Consider the following 19,943-nt stretch of genomic DNA (forward strand, 5'->3'; position numbering starts at 1 on the left):
TTTGGTTAGTTTTCAGGAAGACACATCCTAAGGGTTTCCAGCAGCCAGCAGAGCCCTGCAGCCTGTGCAAGCCAAGTCACTGTGTCTCGGGCTCAGTGTGACAGTCTCTAGGTCCATCCACATTGTTGCAAAGCATTATTTCATTCTTTTTAATGCACAGCCCTTACTTCTTAAGTCTACTCCTCTTAGGACTCTCAGCTCTCATTTGTGTTTCTCATATCCACGTGTTTAAGTAGTGAAATAGCTCAGTACTGCCAATAATAACAAAAATTAAACGAAATAACATTTCCTGAGCATGTACTATGTACCAGCTACTGTTCCAAGCTTTCTTTTATTCTTCATAAAAACCCTGAGAAAGATCCTATTAATAACCCTATTTTATGGACTGAAAACTGAGCTAGTGGCTGTCTGAATAGCTTATATAGAATAAGCAGCTGAGCGGCAAAACCCACATTTGAATCTAGGTAAAGTGAAAGTCGCTCAGTTGTGTCCAACTCTTTGCAATCCCATGGACTATACAGTACACGGAATTCTATAGGCCCGAATACTGGAGTGGATAGCCTTTCCCTTCTCCAGGGGATCTACCTAAGCTAGGGATCGAACCCAGGTCTCCCACATTGCAGGCGAATTCTTTACCAGCTGAGCCACAGGGGAAGTCCAAGAATACTGTAGTGGGTAGCCTATTCCTTCTCCAGAAGATCTTCCTGACCCAAGAATGGAACTGGGGTCTCCTGCGTTACAGGTGGATTCTTTACCAACTGAGCCATCAAGGAAGCCCCTGAATCTAGGTAGTCTGACTTCAAAACTCAAGTTCTTGTCCACTAAGGTCTTCTAGCAGTGAATACTTAATAGTTATCTGACCTAGATGTATCCTCAACTTTGAATTTCTTCTGCCAGATTCTAGATTTTATTCCCTTCTAGGCCTGTGTTTCCAAATAGTTCCTAGAAGTATCCAAGAAATGTCATTTTCCCTTCCATTCTACTTTTCAGTATTATCCACCTAAAACTCATGCTGTAAGCTCTATTGACCTTTGCAGAAATGAAGGCCATTTTAATTGTTTTCCATCCAAGAATGCCAGGACCTCACTGAACTCCAGGTAAGTCCTCACAACTCCAAGCTGTTTTCTCACTAGTATCTCAACCAATTTCCACAAATTCCTCTGTTTCTCTACCTTTCCCTAGAAACTCATTTTCATCTTTCAGCTTTTGCTCTACACACATTTTCTCTCTCCTCATAAGTCTAAATCCAGCCACATAATTCACTTATAATTATTTTCCAAGCATCTGTCCACCATAGATAAGCATCACTAATACAAAACAAATAAAGCAGTCCCCTCCTCAGAAAGGAGTTATCGTGTAGTATGTAAAACAGAGTGCTCTCTGTTCACGCATCCCAATCCCCATCCAGACAGCATGCAGGTCCTAAAGCAAACAGAGGCATTCCTTCTAAAGGAATGTCCACTTTCCCCTGTTGTATCCTGTTTCTATCTACTTCAAGAAACGACAGACCCAAAGAATGGGTCCTGGCCCCAAAGTAACTGTAAAATGATAGCATTATCAGCACTCAACCAAAACCACTGCTACTGCTCGGCCAGAACGGTTCCCCTATTTAAAACACAAAGGTGTAAGGATGTAATTATAAAGTGATGAAAAAAATAAGAAGGTCCCTCTTGTTAGATTTAACAAGAGAAAAGTAAAGTAGAAATTCATGAGTCAGAGTGACTTATGCTGTGTCTAACAGTAGCCACCCACCAGTCACATGTGGCTTTTGAACACCTGAAATGTGGCCAGACCAAATTGAGACTTAAGTGTTAAATCCATATCAAATTTTGAAGATGCAGTATGGAAAAAAAGAGCTTAAAATCTCATTTTTATTTTTACATTAATTATTGAAATGTTTAACATTAGATTAAAAAAAACCTATAAACATAATTTCAGACCTGGCAATCCTATTCCTAGCTATTTACAGTAAAGAAAACTTGTGCTCACATAGGACTTTGTACAAAAATGATCATATTACTTGTTTATTTAGCTCTCTGGATCAGGGACGGATCAGCAACTAAAAGAACCACTAAACACATACAACTTGCTGCTGAGTCACTTCAGTCGTGTCCGACTCTGTGCGACCCCATAGACGGCAGCCCACCAGGCCCCGCCGTCCCTGGGATTCTCCAGGCAAGAACACTGGAGTGGGTTGCCATTTCCTCCTCCAATGCATGAAAGTGAAAAGTGAAAGTGAAGTCGATCAGTCTTGTCCGACTCTTAGCGACCCCACGGACTGCAGCCTACCAGGCTCCTCTGTCCATGGGGTTTTCCAGGCAAGAGTACTGGAGTGGGTGCCATTGCCTTCTCCCATACAACTTGAATGAGTCTCAAAGGCATTATTACACTGAGAGACGCCAGACTCAAAAGTTTATACACTTTTGTATGATTCCATTCATGACACTCTTAAAAAGACCATGCTACAGTGAGGGAGAAGGAATGATTGTAAAGGGATAGCACAAGGGAGTTTTCGGGGTGATGGAGCCGTTTTGTGTTCTGATTATGGTGATGACTACCAGACTGTATAAGTGTGTTAAAATTCACACAACTAAACAAAAGAAAAAGTAAATTTTGCAGTATGAAATTTAATTTCACCTTTTTGTTTTGAGGCTACTAGAAAGCTTTTAAATACATATGTGGTTCACATTATCTATTGGACAGCACTCTACTTATCACTAAAAGATGTTAGAATCCACACTAATACGCTGACATGAAAATGTGTACATTTGAGATTATCCCTCAGAAACCAAACCTGGCTGTTAAGAATTAGCCACAAAGCCCAAGCACTACTTACCACTTTTTCCACAATAAATATGGTTTCATTTTCATGTAGAATATTTTTCAAAGGGTTTGGTTGGCCTTTGCTGATCAACTGCACTTGAATATCAGCCTATTAAAAACAGATTAAGGTCCAGCAATGTTATAGATACACATATATATGTACAAATATTTAAACACATAAACACCAGTTCTATGCAAGTAACTGAAAAAGAGAATGTGAACAAGACTAATGTTTTAAAAATACAATTTCATTTCTTCTTTGCCCATGTTGTTTTTCATGTTGAGAAAATCTAGCTGGGGAATTCCCTAGAAGTCCAGTGGTTAGGACTCCAAGCTTTCACTGCAGAGGGCATAGGTTCAATCCCAGGTTGGAGAACTAAGATCCTTGCAAGCCTAGAGTGGTCAAAACAACAAAATCTAGCTCTTATATTTTGTATCTGTATGCTTCAAGGCCCACCTAGAGAGCACCCTGCCTTGTAAGGCCTTTTGATGAGGATCACACTGACATCCTCTTCCCCTAATCATCCTGGATTTACTGTTAGGAACCATAAAATTAGCTCTTTACTAAACATTATTTTTTGATTGTTCCATGAAATTTAGAACTTTTTCACTTTATAGGTACTGTGTATTTCTTCATTCCAATTACAATAAACATTTATTGTAGAAAAGTTTGAAAACAGATAGCTAACAGATAAAACTCATCTATATTCTACTAACCAGAGTTGTTGTTCAGTCCCTGAGTTGTGCCCAACTCTTTGCCACCCCACAAACTGCAGCACACCAGGCTCCTCTGTCCTCCATGATCTCCCAGAGTTTGCTCAAATTCATGTCCACTAGGTCGATGATGCTATCCAACCATCTCATCCTCTGCTGCTCCCTTCTCCTTTTGCCTTCAATCTTTCCCAGCGAGTCAGCTCTTCACATCAGGTGGCCAAAGTACTGGAACTTTAGCTTCAGCAACAGTCTTTCCAATGAATATTCAAGGTTGAGGTCCTTTTTCTTGAGGCTTGATCTCCTTGTAGCCCAAGAGTCTTCTTCAGCACAGTTTGGAAGCATCAATTTTTTGGCGCTCAAGTCTTCTTTATGGTCCAACTCTCATATCCATACATGACTACTGGAAAATTCGTAAGTTTGACTATGTGGATCTTTGTCAGCAAAGTGACATGTCTGCTTTTTAATACACTGTCTAGGTTTGTCATAGCTTTCCTTCCAAGGAGCAAGCATCTTTTAATTTCATGGCTAGAGTCACAGTCCTTGGTGATTTTGTAACCCCCAAAAATAAAATCTGCCACTGCTTCCACTTTTCCCCCTTCTACTTAACATGAAGTGATGGGACCGGATGACATCATCTCAGACTTTTTATTTTTTGGCTGTGCCGGGTCTTGGTTGTGGCATGCAGGATCTTTGACCTTTAGTTATGGCATGTGGGACCTAGTTCCCTGACCAGGGATTGAACCCAGCTCCCATGCATTGGGAGCACTGACGGCCAGGGAAGTCCCTTAGATTTTTGAATGTTGAGCTTCAAGCCAGCTTTTCCACTCTCCTCTTCACTGTCATCAAGAGGTTCTTTAGTTCCTCTGTTTTCAGGCATTAGAGTGGTATCATCTGCACATCTGAGGTTGCTGATATTTCTCTCAGCAATCTTGATCCCAGCTTGTGATTTCATCCAGCCTGTCATCTCGCATGATGTACTCTGCATAGAAGTTAAACAAGCAGGGTGACAGGATACAGTCTTAATGTACCCCTTTCCCAATTCTGAACCAGTCAGTTGTTCCATGTCTTGTTCTAACTATGGCTTCTTGACCCGCATAGCCAGAGTAGTCACTACTATTATTAGTCTTATTGGTGTATATTTTGCCTAATCTTTTCCCAGACATATAAATAAACCTACTTAAATAGAAATATATTATTTTGATAATGCAATAGATTTTTGCTTACTAAATAAATAGAATATTCTAACAGTTTTATATCATGAACTTCTTTCCATGCCATTAAACTTTTTTAGGCTGTCTAGTACCATGGAGCTACCATCACATAATTAATTCTGTATTATTCAACATTTGTGCATTTTCAAATTATATGCTATAATAAACAACTGATAAGGAATATTCTTTAATTACTACCTCCTCGGCACCCCACAACATGTGGAGCTCCTCCAACCAGGGATGAACCCATGCCCCCGGCAGCGGGAGCTCGGAGTCTTAACCACTGGACCAACAGGGAACTTCCCCTTTAATTAATTTCTTAAGATGAGTATCTAAAACCACATTGATACTGTCAAATTGCCTTTCAAATGTCATATTCACATATTCACATTCTCATTTTACGTCAACACACTATTTACATTCTTTTTACCATTTCAACTAGCAAAAAATACTATCTTGTTATTTTATAAATTTCATTTATTTGATCACTAATGATGGTGAACAGCCGCTAATATGCTTATTGTTGACAATTATCTCATTACTCAAACCTATTTAATTTCTTAGTTTGGAAATTGAAGCATTTAGACACCAAGTACAGAGAGCAAAGGATGCTTTGTTACTCTGATCTACTGAACTCTTTTGGTTTAATAATTTTTGGCTGCACTAGGTCTTCAGTGCTGCGCGTGGGCTTCTCATTGCAGTGGCTTCTCCCAGTGCAGAGCACAGGCTCTAGGAGGCTCGGGCTCAGCAGTTGTGGCCTGCAGGTCTAACTGCTCCAGGGCATGTATGATCTTCTCAGGTCAGGAATCAAACCCGTGATCCCTACACTGGCAGATGGATTTTCAACCACTGAACTACCTACCAGGGGAGCCTCATATCTACTTCATTCTTGATCGAATACTGTTGTGGATTGAAATGTTGTTGTTCAGTCACTAAGTTGTGTCCAACGGACTCTTTGCAACCCCATGGACTGCAGCACGCCAGGCTTCCCTGTCCTTCACTATCTCCTGGAGTTTGTTCAAACTCATGTCCATTGAGTCAGTGATGCCACCCAACCTTCTCCTCCTGCCCTCAGTCTTTTCCAGCATCAGGGTTTTTTTCCAGTGAGACGGCTCTTTGCATTATGTGGCCAAAGTACTGGACTTTCAGCTTCAACATCAATCCTTCCAATGAATATTTAGGACTGATTTCCTTTAGGATTAACAGGTTTGATCTCCTTGCAGTCCAAGGGACTCTCAACAGTCTTCTCCAACACTTATTTTTATCCTCTACCTATTCATCTATTATGATTATCTTTATTCCTTATTGGTTTTAAGAGCTTTTCATATATTTCATATACATGGATATTAACCCTATCATTTATGACACTGATGTCATAAATGATATCCTCAGCTAGTCTTTTAGACATAATTTATTTTAGTTTGTTAACTGTTTTAGAGGATTAAGTTCTATGGGAAGTTTTACCTATGGAACACTGGCATGTTAGATGCTTAATTCACGAATGTTTATAGCAGCTTTATTCAAAACTATTAAAAACTAGAAACAATCCAGTCTGAATGGTTAATGGATAACCAAACTGCATTCATACAATGGACTATTACTCAACAATAAAAAGGGATGAACTACTGATACACACAACAACACAGTCAAATCACAAATGCATTATACTCAGGACTCCAGCAGCTAAAAGTCTGCACTTCTAATGCAAGGGGTGAAGGTTCAGTTCCTGGTTGGGGAACTAAGATCCCACATGCCATGTGGCATGGCCATTGGAAAAAAAAAAAAACAGAAAACAAATGCATTATACTTATTGAGAAAAGCCAGACAGAAAAGGTATAAACCATATGGCTTTATTTATATGACATTCGGAAAAGGCCACACAAAAAAACAGATGTAAAACAGATCAGTAGTTGCCAGGGAACGGGGGAAAGGGTTGAATATAAAGGAACATGAGATTTTTTTGGAGATTATAGGAATGTTCTTGATTACGGAGGTGGTAATACAACTAAATACATTTGTAAAAATTCATAGAACTGTACTCTAAAAGGGTGAAATTTAATGTATGTAAATTAACTTTGATAAACTCAACTTTTAAAAACAATTTTAGGATGACTGACTTGTTTAAAAACCAAATAAATTGTTCATACCTCATAGATAAATGGGTCTTTACGGATTCCTTTTTTATTTTCATCAAATTCCCTAAAATGCAGAAACACATGTGAAAAATAAAGCTACAGTATTTTGTCATTTAAACTCTGGAGTTATTGAGAGAAATTAAAAATTCAGAATACTCATGACAGCACTAAGGCACAGTTGGGAAAAGAGAAGCAGAAAAATAGCGTTAGGTTAATAAGAAAAGAGATGTAGTAAAGATTAATAGACAGCTGCCCCTTGGGACTTCCCTGGCGGTCCAGCGGTTAAAACTATGTCCTTTCAATGCAGGGGGCACAGGTTTGATCCCTGGTTGGAGAACTAAGATCCCACATGTCCTTAAGTACAGCCAGAGAAAAAGGATAGAGAGCTGCCCCAAACTGGGTACAACTGCTTCTCAGAGGCAGCAGGAAATTAGGTCACCCATCTCTATTCGTATAACTTTTAAAACACAGTACCAATTACTATTAAAATGTAATTTACGACATGACTTTTGGGAAGCAAAAATAACTGAAATCAGTGGGTTATTATAGAGAAGTTATTTAAGGGTCCCAGGCCTTGAGTTTCTATTGCTATCCTCCCTGTTTTCATGAGTTGACACCAAAAAATTAGTAAACTGGATAACGCTAAAACATTTTAAAAATGGAATCACAAAATGTTAAGATACATCCTAATTATCATTTTATTGAAGAAAGTTGATCCTAGGGCTTCCCTGGTGGCTCAGTGGTAAAGAATCCACCTGCAAATGCAGGGGACGTGGATTCAATCTCTGATCTGGGAAGATCACACATGCTTTGGGACAACTAAGCCCATGCACTACAGCCATTGAACCTGGGCTCTAGAGCCCAGGAACTGACACTACTGAAGCGCACGCGCCCTAGAGCCTGTGCTCTGCAGCAAGAGAAGTCACCACAGCGAGAAGCCTTCGCACGCAACCAGAGAAGTCCTGCTCACTGTATCTAGAGAAAAACCCCAGCAGCAACGAAGACCCAGCACAGCCAAAAATAAATATGTAAAATTACATATATTAAAAAAGTTGATCCCAAAGCATGTAAACTATAAAGATACTAAAAATGCACATCAGCTTGATCTACATTCTAAGAGAAAAGAATCTTTAGAGTCCTAAAGGAACCCACAGAATAGTTTCAGGATGCCATTATTTGATTCACTCTGTAACTCATCAAAATAAAAATGAGGCCTGTGACTGATTCACTGTGGCCATTTTGGACAAGGCTGTGACTTTCCCCCCTATATTTATTTATTTGGCTGTATCAGGTCTTAGTTGCAGCACACAGGATCTTTGTTGAGTCACATGAGATTTTTCACTGGGTCATGTGGGCTCTCTAGTTGTGACTCTCTGGGTCTGGAGTGCGTGGGCTCAGTAGGTGTGCGGCTCGAGAGACATGTGGGATCATAGTTCCCCCACCAGGGATTGAATCTATGTCCCCTGCATTGCAAGGTGGATTCTTAACCACTGGACCACCATGGTAAGTCCCTGAGAAAAGTTTATCTCTATGCATGCGTAACTCAAGGATCATTCAACCATCATTCAATAATCATTTCACCAGTATGTGTTTTATGGGCAGGCACTCTGTGAACAAAAAAGTGTTGCCTGTCTTTCTGATACACCACCAATACTGCCTGCCATCAGCCACTGCAGCTACCTTGGTGCACCCTGAGGAGAATTCAGGACTAGACAGTTAACATACACACCAAAGGAGTAATTTCAATGAGCCCAGGCTCCCACACCTTCCCCAAAGTGGAAAAGCACTATAATCATTAACTTGAGATGTCTGTTCTTGGGATTAGTAGTCAACTTTTGATGTTCAACTACATTTTTGTTTGTTATTTCCCCCAGCAAAACTCTTATGTATTCTGGCTCCTCCCTTACCTTTTAGGAACAGTTCTTTAGAGCTATCTGAAGCTGACTGCCAGGCTATACTACTCAGTAAGGCCCCTGAATAACAGTAATTCTAGGTTGTGCATTTTTTAAGTCAACAATTCTTACTAAATGTCTAAGATATAAAACAAATGCATAGTTCCTGGCTCACAGTCTTGACTGCAGCCAACAACTGCAATACAGGGTGATGAGCCTCAAAGAGGGGATGCAGGATGCTGTGGTGGCACACAGGAAGGGACTTTGCTAGAGGGCTTAATCTGTATCCTGAAAGCTAAGAGGAGCTCACTACAAGATTTTAAATGAGAAAATCTCCCTGACCTCCTGACGTGGAGAGATAAACTTGGAGGCCAGAAAATAACTGAATAACTTGTAGTACTTAAAAAAGTGATGATGGTAAACAAAGCAGTCAGGATGGAGGGAAAACAAAGGCAGCTGGTGACTGACTAGATGGGATGGAGGTGGCGGAAAATAGAACCAAATGACAGTCTTGGACTTGGAACTCTTAACTCAGAGACAGAATTCAGGAAACTGTCACACTGCAGGGAACAGATGGATTCAGTTTCGCAGATAATGAGTTTGAGGTCTCATTTGGAAATTTCCAGTAGGCAGGTGGCTACACAAGTAATATGAGAGACTGAAGAGAAGACACACAGACAATTGATGCTTCAAAGTGGAGAGAAATACTAACACTTATGAAAGAATTACCAAAGAGTCTAAATAAAATTTATCAACAAGGGACTGGTTAAATAAACATAAAATAGCCAAACAATGAAATATTATAGAGCCATTAAAAACAGATCGACAGGCTGTCATACTGAAAGCTATCCAACATATTGTTGCTGCTGCTGCTACTAAGTCGCTTCAGTCGTGTCCGACTCTGTGCGACCCCATAGACGGCAGCCCACCAGGCTCCCCCGTCCCTGGGATTCTCCAGGCAAGAACACTGGAGTGGGTTGCCATTTCCTCCTCCAACGCATGAAAGTGAAAAGTGAAAGTGAAGTCGTTCAGTTGCCTCCCACTCTTAGTGACCTCATGGACTACAGCCTACCAGGCTCCTCTGTCCATGGGATTCTCCAGGCAAAAGTACTGGAGTGGGTTGCCATTGCCTTAAAAGAAAAAGCTAGTGAGGGACCGCCCTGGTGATCCAGTGGCTAAGACTCCCAGATCCCACTGCAGGGGGTGCCTGGTTTCAAACCGGTCAGGGAACTAGATCCCACAAGCCGCAACTAAAGATCCCACACGTGGCAATGAAGATCTCAGGGGCTGCAACTAAGATTTGGCGCAGCCAAATAAACAAATATAAATAAATGCTAAAAAAGAAGCTAGTGATCTTTCTACAATGTTGAAAAAACTGATAAGCATTACCACTTTTATAAGCAGGATAAAAAGCAATGAAGACAAATAATGAAAAAGTATGATATTTAGAAAAAGGGGTTTGATTACAGCAGTTGGTTATCAAAGTGTGATGTCAGGCCAGCAGTATCTGCTTCACCTGAAACTGATTAGAAAGGGACACTCTTTAGCCCTACCCAGAATCTGCTGTTGTTCAGTCCCTCAGTCTTGTATCTCTGTGACACCATGGACTAAAGCACACAGGCTTCCCTGTCCTTCACATCTCCCAGAGTTTGCTCAGATTCATGTCCACTGAGTCGGAGATGCTATCTAACCATCTCATCCCACTCCACCCAGGCCCACTAAATCAAAAATTCTGGAAGTGGGCCCGGCAATCTGTTTTGGCAACTTGCCAGGTGATTCTGATTCACGCTCAAGTTTGAGAACTACTGGATTAGATTTTTGTGTCGGATACAGAACTGGATGGAATCCACTTTATTACTAGTACTTCACTATATGAGGATTCCCTGTTGGCTCAGATGGTAGAGTCTGCCTGCAACTCGGGAGAGCCGGGTTGGATCCCTGGGTCGGGAAGATGCCCTAGAGTAGGAAATGACAACCCATTCCAATATTCTTGCCTAGAATATTCCATGGATGGGGTAGCCTGGTGGGCTACAGTCCATAGGGTCGCAAAGACTCGGACACGACTGAGCGACTTCACTTTCACTATACGAATAAAACGAAGTCCTAGGGTACTGTAAAACAAGTGTCTTGAAGAGCAGACACACCATCACGTTATCGCTATAACTGTTGCTCAAAAAATTATCTTGAATAAACTATAAAACACGTTTCACACCAGCAAGGCGAACGATATCAACATCTAGTTTCCTGTAACCTGTTCGATGCCTCTAACATATCACAAGTTGTGTGTGCATTATCAGATTGAATAATACACCTCTCGTAAAATTCGTCACCATCCACCGCCGGCGACAAAGCACACGTTTTCTTCTATACGAGACTATAAGCAAGAGGGCCTACCGGGCCGACCTCACAATGGGGCAGAAAACCGGCCTCTCTGCTGCTCCCAGATCCCGGGAAAGCGGACTCAATTTACAAATTCGCGCCGGTGGAAAGTGGGAAGGCGCTAATCCCCAAGGCTGCGGCAAGAGGCTTGGGGCGGGGATCGAGATACCCCAGGGGAGAAGTGCTGTGGCCAAAGCCAAGCCAAAACTAGGGGCTACAACTCACTGCAGAAGACCAGCGTAAAATTCCTCAGCAGCTCGGTTAGCCCCCGACCACATCGCGCCCCAGTTTGACTGAAGACCCGAAACCGCCAAGCTGAAATGCGCGCCGGGCGCTGACGTACGGGGTCGTGACTTCCTTGCCGGGACTACTTTTACCCCCATCCAACAGGCTCCATTCTACAGTTAAACTATGGTTTTATAGCACAGAGCGGTTTCTCTGGTTCCAATAGTTTCCCCTTTCCGTAAGAAAAAGTTACAATAAATTATACTGGTTGAGGGGAAAAGACGCTCGTCTCGCGAGAGTTGGCCACGGCCTCTCATGGATTACTCCGCGAAAAGGAGTCCCTGGGTTCTAAGAGCCCTTTTTAGCTTTGGAAGTCAATAAATACCGTAATTTGACATATATGAAGAAATAATATGCTATTTTTATTGTTTTAACGTGGTGGAGAGATATTTTATGTCCTTGAGTTGGTTCTGAGGCGGGGCAGGCTGGGGGACGAGCTGAAGGTTACATATGGGGTGGGAGTGCTAGGCACTTCCTTTTCCTGTGGGAGCCGCCGGGTTGAGAGGAGCGTGGCCTTCTCCTCTCCCCGCCATGGTGAGCAGAACTCTTCTACGGTGGACCTGCTTCTATTTTCGGGGCTTGGCAGGAAAGGGCTTGGGTGTTCAGAGCATGAAGTCTTCAGGAGGGGGAGCAAGGAGAAGGAGATGGGGACCAAAGGCGTGTGTTTGTGGCTGGGACGTGGGTAGTAATGCTCTACGGCAGCCATCTTAGAGGCAACGTGTGCGGGCCGGCGCCGGGCGCGTCTGGAATAACACGGAGGAACCCCAGATAGTTCTTGGAGCCAGAGGGACCTTTGAGATTCTAGCTTCTCTTGGATCTTAGAAAGTATGGGTTCCGCTGAAGACTTCCGCTCTGAAGATTCTCAGAGCGTTAGACTAAGGCTAGGTGAGTCAATTTGGGGTCTTGTGTCTCCATACCCTATTTAGTGAGAAAGTTTTAAGAGAGATTTTGTTAAAAAAGTTTTATTTCACATTTCTTATTATTGTGTGCTTATCTTAGCAATTGCCTCTGAAAGCATTCTGATCTTGCATTAGATTTTAATTGTTTTGTAGCTTCTGCATAAATAACGTTTGTAAAAGCACCATGTGCCTTGTGTAGTTCAGTGAACACAATATGGAAACAGCACTATTTTGCTTCTTTGTTTGTAATTGGGTTCTCAAGATGCATTGTAATGTTGGATGGTACTGTTGTCGAGGGAATTGGAGAGGAGGCGGTAATTGGACTTTATAAGCCGTGATTAGAGACACCTGAAGGAGGCTAGGTGAGGAAGGGTATGTTTAGGTAGAATACTTGTTAAATCTGAGGAAGGAGAGGGATGGCCCTGAGTGTAGGCCTGAGAATCTGGAAGAGAGTGTGGTCTGTGGGCAGCGAGGTTGAGCAGGTTCTGTAGGTTATGCTTAGGACCTTTTACTTTCAGGGGGTAAGTTTCTGGAGAAAATTGAGCAAGAACAAGGCTGTTTTTTAGTAGTAAGTTTTGGAAGATGTGTTTGGAACGGGATGACAGGGAAGGATGGATGTTTGAAGTGGAGCCCTGGTAGATAAGATCTGGTCACATTTGGGCTGAGAGAGTTTGGATGATGACATTAAACTGCATTTTCAAACCTTGCACTATGGTTTTTATTATCTTGCTCTTTAAGGCCCGATTTGAAAGTTTAATAATAAAGCAATCTCTTTGAAAATGATGGAAATTCTGTGGCAGAACTTGAGAAATTTAGGTATTTTTCAAATACTTACTGATAATAGACCTGATGGTGTGTTGATAACTTAGCCTTTGTTTTTGGCTTAAGCAATGTCTACCTCATCAAATTCTAGACCTTTCTGTAAATGAGCCTTTAATGCTTTTGTTGGTGCTTGAGTGCTTTTGATGATGTTTCTCAATATAAATATTTTTGATTTTTTTTTTCAGGCGTGTGCTCGTCCACTGATATCAGTGTACTCCGAAAAGGGGGAGTCCTCTGGCAAAAATGTCACTTTGCCTGCTGTGTTCAAGGCTCCCATTCGACCCGATATTGTTAACTTTGTTCACACCAACTTGCGCAAAAACAACAGACAGCCCTATGCTGTCAGTGAATTAGCAGGTATGGATTTAGCTGTTTCCTGGGTTGACTTTTTAAGGGGTACTTCACAGCAGTGATGAAATCCCACTCCATTGGTCCGTGTTTCTGAACAACATGATTTCCCTGGATGTTCTGATGCTGTTTGCTGCTGTACGCAGTAGTCACAGAATGATGTGTTAAGGAGCTAAAGCTTGTGTTTCTGAACAATTTCAGGTCATCAAACCAGTGCTGAGTCTTGGGGTACCGGCAGAGCTGTGGCTCGAATTCCCAGGGTTCGAGGTGGCGGGACTCACCGTTCCGGTCAGGGCGCTTTTGGAAATGTATCCTTTGTTGCACCACCTAGACTGTCAGCTGTGGCATTTGGCAGACTGAACCTGGCTTATTCATTTTAGTGATTTGAAAATGTTCGTGCTCAAGATGCTGGTGTCCAGATGGAACACTCCTCGGGCAGGTTTGCTGTTGGGAGGTGGGCTGCAGCGCAGGCTTCCTTGCCATGATGTCGTAATTTGCGTCCGACTCTGTTCCCAGCGACAGTTGCCTGCTGTCAGTAGGCTGGTGCAGAAGGGTGACGAAAATTTTACTGAGCAAGGCACAACCTGTTTGTAGTTGCTAAACTTGGAGAAATGTGATTCTTAACTGGGAAAATAGATGTGTCGTGGGGGCCGCATGTTTGCGCCAACTAAGACCTGGCGACGTTGGCACCGCAGAGTGAATACGACGCAGAAGCGATACGCCATCTGCTCTGCACTGGCTGCCTCAGCCTTACCGGCGCTGGTCATGTCTAAAGGTTTGTGATACTTTATTGTCTAGGAATCCTGTAAACCTTTCTTACATCTGAACCTGATAGCCTGTGTGAATTCTCTCCATCCTAGAGTGTCTGACTGCATTTCCCTCTACTAAATGCTAGTTATAACCACCTCAGTCTAACAACTCAGTGAATACTATGTAATGAGGTAATTTTACATCGTTTTTCGAAGTGATGAGATTCCACTCATTGGTCCGTGTTTCTGAAACACATGATCTTTGTGGTAGTTCTGATTTGGCAAATGTACCACTTTGATTTGTGGGTTTGATTAAATTTTTCAAAGGTGCAGGGTAACCAGGTCGGTGTTAATTGGCTTTGTCAGGTCATCGTATAGAGGAAGTTCCTGAACTTCCTTTGGTGGTGGAAGATAAAGTTGAAGGCTACAAGAAGACCAAGGAGGCTGTGTTGCTTCTGAAGAAACTTAAGGCCTGGAATGATATCAAAAAGGTGGGTTTTGTGGTTCTTCACACAAGTTTGTTGCCAGATTTTATATTTCAAAAGGTTACTGAAAGACAGTATAAGTAAACCTTAGTGGATATGAGAGCAAGGACTCTGGAACCATATTCCCTGAGTTTGGAAGCTCATTGCTATGTTAAATTTAGGCAAGTCATTTGTGCCTCCAATTTCCTCATCTGTAAAACTGAAGTTTTTTAAACTACGAAGATTGAATACAGGGATCAAATCTCAATCAGAATACCAAACTTTACTTCGTTAGGTCTATGCCTCTCAGCGAATGAGAGCTGGCAAAGGCAAGATGAGAAACCGTCGCCGTATCCAGCGCAGGGGACCCTGCATCATCTATAATGAGGACAATGGTATCATCAAGGCCTTCAGAAACATCCCTGGTAATAATTGTAATGCTTACATGTTTTAATTACCTGTGTTATGCAAGCTTACCCAGCTTTTATTATGATGAGATTCCACTTTATGGTCCGTGTTTCTGAAACACATGATTTTGTGGAACTTCTGATTCGTGGCTGAATAAGTATACCATTGATGTTTACATTCATGATTAAAATACTTCTTAGGTGCTATAAAGATGATCTGCATTTCACTTACTGAAATACAGGATCCCTGATTCTCCTTTTTCCTTTACAAAGGAATTACTCTGCTTAATGTAAGCAAGCTGAACATTTTGAAACTTGCTCCTGGTGGTCACGTGGGACGTTTCTGCATTTGGACTGAAAGTGCTTTCCGAAAGTTAGATGAGCTGTATGGCACTTGGCGTAAAGCAGCCTCCCTCAAGAGTAACTACAAGTGAGTATAATTTGTATGCTGGACATAGATGTTTATGCTGTTGTTCAGTCACAAAGTCGTGTCTTACTCTTGGCACTTGAGACAGCAAGGACTTCACCACATATATGCTGTGGATATTGTTCAAAATGGATTTGCATGTTTTTTAAATAATGTATTGTGTTGCCATTTCCTCCTTGTATACAGATGCGATATGTGGAAATAGATTCTGGGGAAGGGATAGTATAGTGGAAATTCTGATTGGGTTCTGTAGAGCTTAAATGATTAATCTTTTGTTAAGAAATAGGAATTAAGCCTCTGTTAAATGTTTTTTCTTTCAGCCTCCCTATGCACAAGATGCTCAATACAGACCTTAGCAGAATCTTGAAAAGCCCAGAAATCCAAAGAGCACTCCGAGCACCACGGTAAAGTTTTGATATTCACAGTAATTCTTGTTCAGCTTCACACTATCAGTTATTTCAGAAATATGGATAATGTATAAACTATTAATAATAGAGTATTTGCTTTTTTATAGCAAGAAGATTCATCGCAGAGTCCTGAAGAAGAATCCACTGAAAAACCTGAGAATCATGTTGAAGCTTAATCCATATGCAAAGACCATGCGCAGGAACACCATTCTTCGACAGGCCAGGAATGTAAGCAATAATTCGGGTTTTGCTGGACCTGTTGGTTTTTAGAAAGATTTGATTCTTAGATTTTTTTCCTAATTTGTTGCAGCACAAAATCCGCATGGATAAGGCAGCAGCAGCACTAGAAGCCAAATCAGATCAGAAAGGGGTTCAGGGCAAGAAGCCTGTGGTGGGAAACAAAGAAAAGAAGGCTGTTGGCGATAAGAAGCTGAAGAAGCCTGTGGTGGGAAAAAAGGCTGCAGGGACCAAGAAACCAGCAGCTGAAAAGAAGCCCACAGAAAAGAAACCCACCTCAGAGGAAAAGAAGGCTGCTGCATAAACTTAAATTTGTTTATTCCATAAATGCCGAATCATTTGGGACAGCTGATTTTGAATAAAGAAAGGTTTGAACAAAGAGGCAATGAGAAACATGACTTGGATGTGGTGTGTGAGTTGTGGGGTTTTTTTAAGTGGTAATTTCGATTTAAGTCTGGTATAGTATAATACCAGACTTTAAGCCTTGGGTTTAGTATAAATCCAAGGTGAATGAGAAGTGAGATGTTCCGTAAGTTCAGGTATAAAATCCATTTTTAAGACTTCTCTCAGAAATACACAGAAAATCATTATTTAGCTTCCCCCCAAAACCACTTTGGAAAATGGGCCATGTTCCATAAAGATTTGACGTTTTCCATAACCACAAGAGGGCAGATTCAGAGAACATTTTTTAAAGAATAGCAGTAAGAAATTGATTTTCCTTTCAGAAGTGTTAATAGTCTTCTGTGATACAATTGGTGAAAGAGATGCTTGGCAACGTTTTAATATTTGGACCCTTTGGTATAAAAAGGGATTCCCTGGTGGCTCAGACAGTAAAGCATCTGCCTGCAATGCAGGAGACCCGGGTTCAATTCCTGGGTTGGGAAGATCCCCTGGAGAAGGAAATGGCAAGCCACTCTTGCCTAGAAAATTCCATGGATGGAGGAGCCTGGTGGTCTACAGTCCATGGGGTTGCAGAGAGTTGGACAAGACTGAGCAACTTCACTTTTGGTATAAAAAGTGCCAAGTGGTTTTTTTTCCACAGTCACTTGTGTATTTCAGGTTTAGTATACTTTTTGCAGAGGATGGATGTACCCAAACGTTTTTCCAAAGCTTTTAACTCGGGTCGCGGTCTTAACACCTTGGAAGTGACCTGTGCTTCCCTACTCAGGGTCTTGTTTTGCATCTCGTTTTGCCCTGTTGGCAGTCTATTCTCCAATTTATAGGTCAAAGGATCTCTGTTCCTTAGCATAAAAAAGCACTAGTTAACTTTCTTGCCCTCTAATTTGCACAGTCCTACTTGGAAACCCCTTTCCTGTAACCAGGAATCTCCGCCTGCCTGAGCCTTCAACTCAGTAGGGCTCTTGTACTGATGTCCTGTTTGCTGGTGACTGAAGTTTGGAGGAGCTAAAGTAGCCTCCACCGATGAAAGAACAGCACTGTTCAGCTGAATTACTTGATACTCGGTATCCGACCATTTGTATCCCCAGGTCCTTTACATCGCCAACACCCTTTCCTTCAGGGAGTTCTCATCCTCGGAGTTGGAGGTTTTAGATTTACAACCAAGTTTGGGTATACAGGAGTTTACGTCCACGAAGGGGAAACGAGCGCAGGCGCCGGTAGGAAGAGGCGTGCCGCCAGCCCCTCCCAGTCCGCTTTTCCCCTTCCGGTAGCGCGGAGGTGGCGTCATCATCGAGCGACCCGGCGGGCGTGAAGGGTGGAGATGTTGAGCCGGCTGCAGGAGCTGCGCAAGGAGGAGGAGACACTGCTCCGCTTGAAAGCGGCTCTTCACGACCAGCTGAACCGGCTCAAGGTGACCCCGCGCCCCCCATTTCTCCATTCAGTTGTTCCCGCGCCCCAGGCCGCGGGGCTCTACGTGGAGCCCAGGCGTCTGCGGCCGATTAGCTTTTCCTCACCTGGCCGTCGCGCCCGGACCTGGGGGCGTAGACAGACATCGAGGGGGGCTGGATTTGAGATTATGGGCCCACCCCTCTAAGAATATTGATCCTGTAGGTTTAGGCTGAGGCTCATTCATCTGAGTGTGGCGAATACACTGCTACCCCCACCGGACCACTACAGCCCCGTAAACGTGGGCGGCCCGCACCACGCGCTGAGGAAAGGCGATCTTCCGAAGCTCGCCTAGACGGCCCCTGCCTCCCCTCCCGAGCCCCTGCAGCATTTACTAGCCTCTCTTTACTACCTCGTATGGTCGCTCGATACAGCTCTGGTCTCACAAAGGCAGCCCACTCGCGGATGTTCCATTGTGGAAAAGAGGACAGCAAGGCCCTGCCAGAAGAGACCCTACCGCAGTACTGGGTTTGCCAAAAAGTTCCTTCGGGGTTTTCTGTAAGATGCTACAGATGAACGATGAACGTAAGATGTAAGATGAACGAACTTTTTGACCAAGCCAAATAGTTCACGGTAGCTTTTCTCCCCGGATCTGTTACCGACGCAGCTGCTTTGTTGAATTTAGATTGAAACCCACCAGAGCCATTTCCCAGACCTGTGCGGAGGAAACCCCGTTTAGTGAGATGTTCCTCCTAATCCCTGCTGGGCACTTTCGGGTTATGAAGGCCCTTTGTAAACTGAGACCTATGAAAATAGCGTGCTTTCCCTCAGGACACAGGCAGTGCCTGCACACGTCTAATCTGTGCGTGCCAACGATGGCTAGGAAACGCTGCCATTTTCCATTCTTCCTGCCTTTGCTATCTCATTACGGGGTAATGAGGGCATGCTTGTGTTTTCCTCCCCTGAGCTGCTAGGTCTGGGCGAGTGGAAGTCTCGCCTCAGCTGGAACACTTGTTCACCCTAGGAGAAAGAGGCAGGAAGCTTTCTATGCTGTTTCCTTTAGAGGCCCAGAAGGCTTGAGGAGCCCCATCCCTTCCCTCTAGAGCTTCACAGAGGTTACATTGTTTTCAGTTCTGATGCCTACTCCGAGCATGCTCAGTACATTTCACCCACATCAGTAGCCCGGTGACAGAGTAAAGAAAGTGTCCTCCACTCTTTCTAGGTTGAAGAGCTGGCCCTCCAGTCGATGATTAGTTCTAGAAGAGAAGGTGAGATGCTGCCTTCTCAGCCTGCACCGAAACCATCACATGATGTAAGCTTAATCCGTGTGGGCCTGGGGGGAGAATGCAGTCCATTCTGCTCTTAGGCTGCTGAGGGATCAGAAATTGTAGATTACCTTATCAAGCCCAAAGAACTCTGGGGAGTGCTAATAAGAACCTTCTGGTTTAATTAACTGCCTAGTGTATATTACTCTCTTAAACAGGGAACATCTACCAGCTGGGTACACTTTGGTTGGCTGTACTATGGTATCGCTTCCACCTTCCTACTCGTCCATTCTCTCTAGTCACTCCAGTGAACTGGGGAGAGTGTGAAGATCTTTGCAGGAGTATGTCAAAATTCCTGCTGCTCTGTGAATAAGTAAGCTTAGGATTTGATAATAGACTGTAGCTTCAACCACAAAGCCTAGAACTAGAGTTCTAGTCCTCCTTATATCCTCTGACCAAGTGCCCTCAGGAAAATCATCTTCTAGATAAACCATATTTGAACGTTCTCCCAGCTGTGTGTTAAGCATTTAAAACCATTTAAAAGCAGCACATCTAAGACAGTATATAATTCTTATGTAAGAACCATGTGTGTAAATCAGGTAATCTATCAAATCTAGGGCATTTACTGTGCTCTCATTTTGGCAGTGGAGGTTGCGGGGAGGGGGTCAGGGTAGAATTTGGAGAAATAGGAAAG

General features: G+C 42.9%; 3 protein-coding genes and 4 non-coding genes across 64 annotated transcripts in view; 6 read left to right on the forward strand and 1 right to left on the reverse strand.

Moving 5' to 3' along the window:
- ZWILCH (zwilch kinetochore protein) overlaps positions 1-11,619 on the reverse strand; it is a 42,708-nt gene extending 31,089 nt beyond the window's left edge. For 14 of the 38 annotated variants that reach the window (XM_086322921.1, XM_086322915.1, XM_086322907.1 and 11 more), the window contains exons 1-3: positions 11,380-11,619; positions 6,896-6,947; positions 2,837-2,932 (exon numbers count right to left, since the gene is read on the reverse strand). Coding sequence is in view for 10 of the 38 variants with exons in the window: in XM_086322893.1 (XP_086179019.1) it covers positions 2,837-2,932; positions 6,896-6,947; positions 11,380-11,537 (306 nt within the window). In the remaining 28 variants the exon portion in view is untranslated. Of the gene's footprint in view, positions 1-2,836; positions 2,933-6,895; positions 6,948-11,086 lie in introns of all 38 variants that reach the window. The other 24 variants (XM_086322923.1, XM_086322916.1, XM_086322910.1 and 21 more) reach the window with 11 other exon arrangements.
- A 295-nt stretch (positions 11,620-11,914) lies between these two features.
- On the forward strand, positions 11,915-16,578 carry RPL4 (ribosomal protein L4). The gene is made up of 10 exons (XM_086322931.1): positions 11,915-11,973; positions 13,346-13,517; positions 13,710-13,816; positions 14,145-14,283; positions 14,624-14,748; positions 15,017-15,146; positions 15,402-15,558; positions 15,876-15,959; positions 16,070-16,190; positions 16,273-16,578. Exons 1-10 carry the CDS (start codon positions 11,971-11,973, stop codon positions 16,501-16,503), a joined length of 1,269 nt encoding a protein of 422 aa, XP_086179057.1. The 5' UTR covers positions 11,915-11,970; the 3' UTR covers positions 16,504-16,578.
- Positions 13,566-13,636, forward strand: LOC147365313 (small nucleolar RNA SNORD18). The gene has a single exon (XR_015135626.1). It is a non-coding gene; the product is annotated as a small nucleolar RNA SNORD18 (small nucleolar RNA).
- On the forward strand, positions 13,986-14,083 carry LOC147365314 (small nucleolar RNA SNORD16). Its single transcript, XR_015135627.1, has one exon. It is a non-coding gene; the product is annotated as a small nucleolar RNA SNORD16 (small nucleolar RNA).
- Positions 14,468-14,538, forward strand: LOC147365315 (small nucleolar RNA SNORD18). The gene has a single exon (XR_015135625.1). It is a non-coding gene; the product is annotated as a small nucleolar RNA SNORD18 (small nucleolar RNA).
- Positions 15,206-15,275, forward strand: LOC147365316 (small nucleolar RNA SNORD18). The gene has a single exon (XR_015135624.1). It is a non-coding gene; the product is annotated as a small nucleolar RNA SNORD18 (small nucleolar RNA).
- Positions 16,579-17,906: 1,328 nt separating the features above from the next.
- SNAPC5 (small nuclear RNA activating complex polypeptide 5) overlaps positions 17,907-19,943 on the forward strand; it is a 28,145-nt gene continuing 26,108 nt past the window's right edge. For 20 of the 21 annotated variants that reach the window (XR_015135415.1, XR_015135418.1, XR_015135414.1 and 17 more), the window contains exons 1-2: positions 17,907-18,009; positions 19,207-19,296. Coding sequence is in view for 7 of the 21 variants with exons in the window: in XM_086322939.1 (XP_086179065.1) it covers positions 17,920-18,009; positions 19,207-19,296 (180 nt within the window). In the remaining 14 variants the exon portion in view is untranslated. Of the gene's footprint in view, positions 18,010-18,456; positions 18,577-19,206; positions 19,297-19,943 lie in introns of those variants that run through there. The other variant, XM_086322946.1, reaches the window with a different exon arrangement.

The sequence above is a fragment of the Bos grunniens genome, chromosome 10 (genome assembly GCF_055505025.1).
Source record: "Bos grunniens cultivar Pamir isolate PY7600 chromosome 10, Bosgru_T2T1.0, whole genome shotgun sequence".
NCBI classification, from domain to species: domain Eukaryota; kingdom Metazoa; phylum Chordata; class Mammalia; order Artiodactyla; family Bovidae; genus Bos; species Bos grunniens.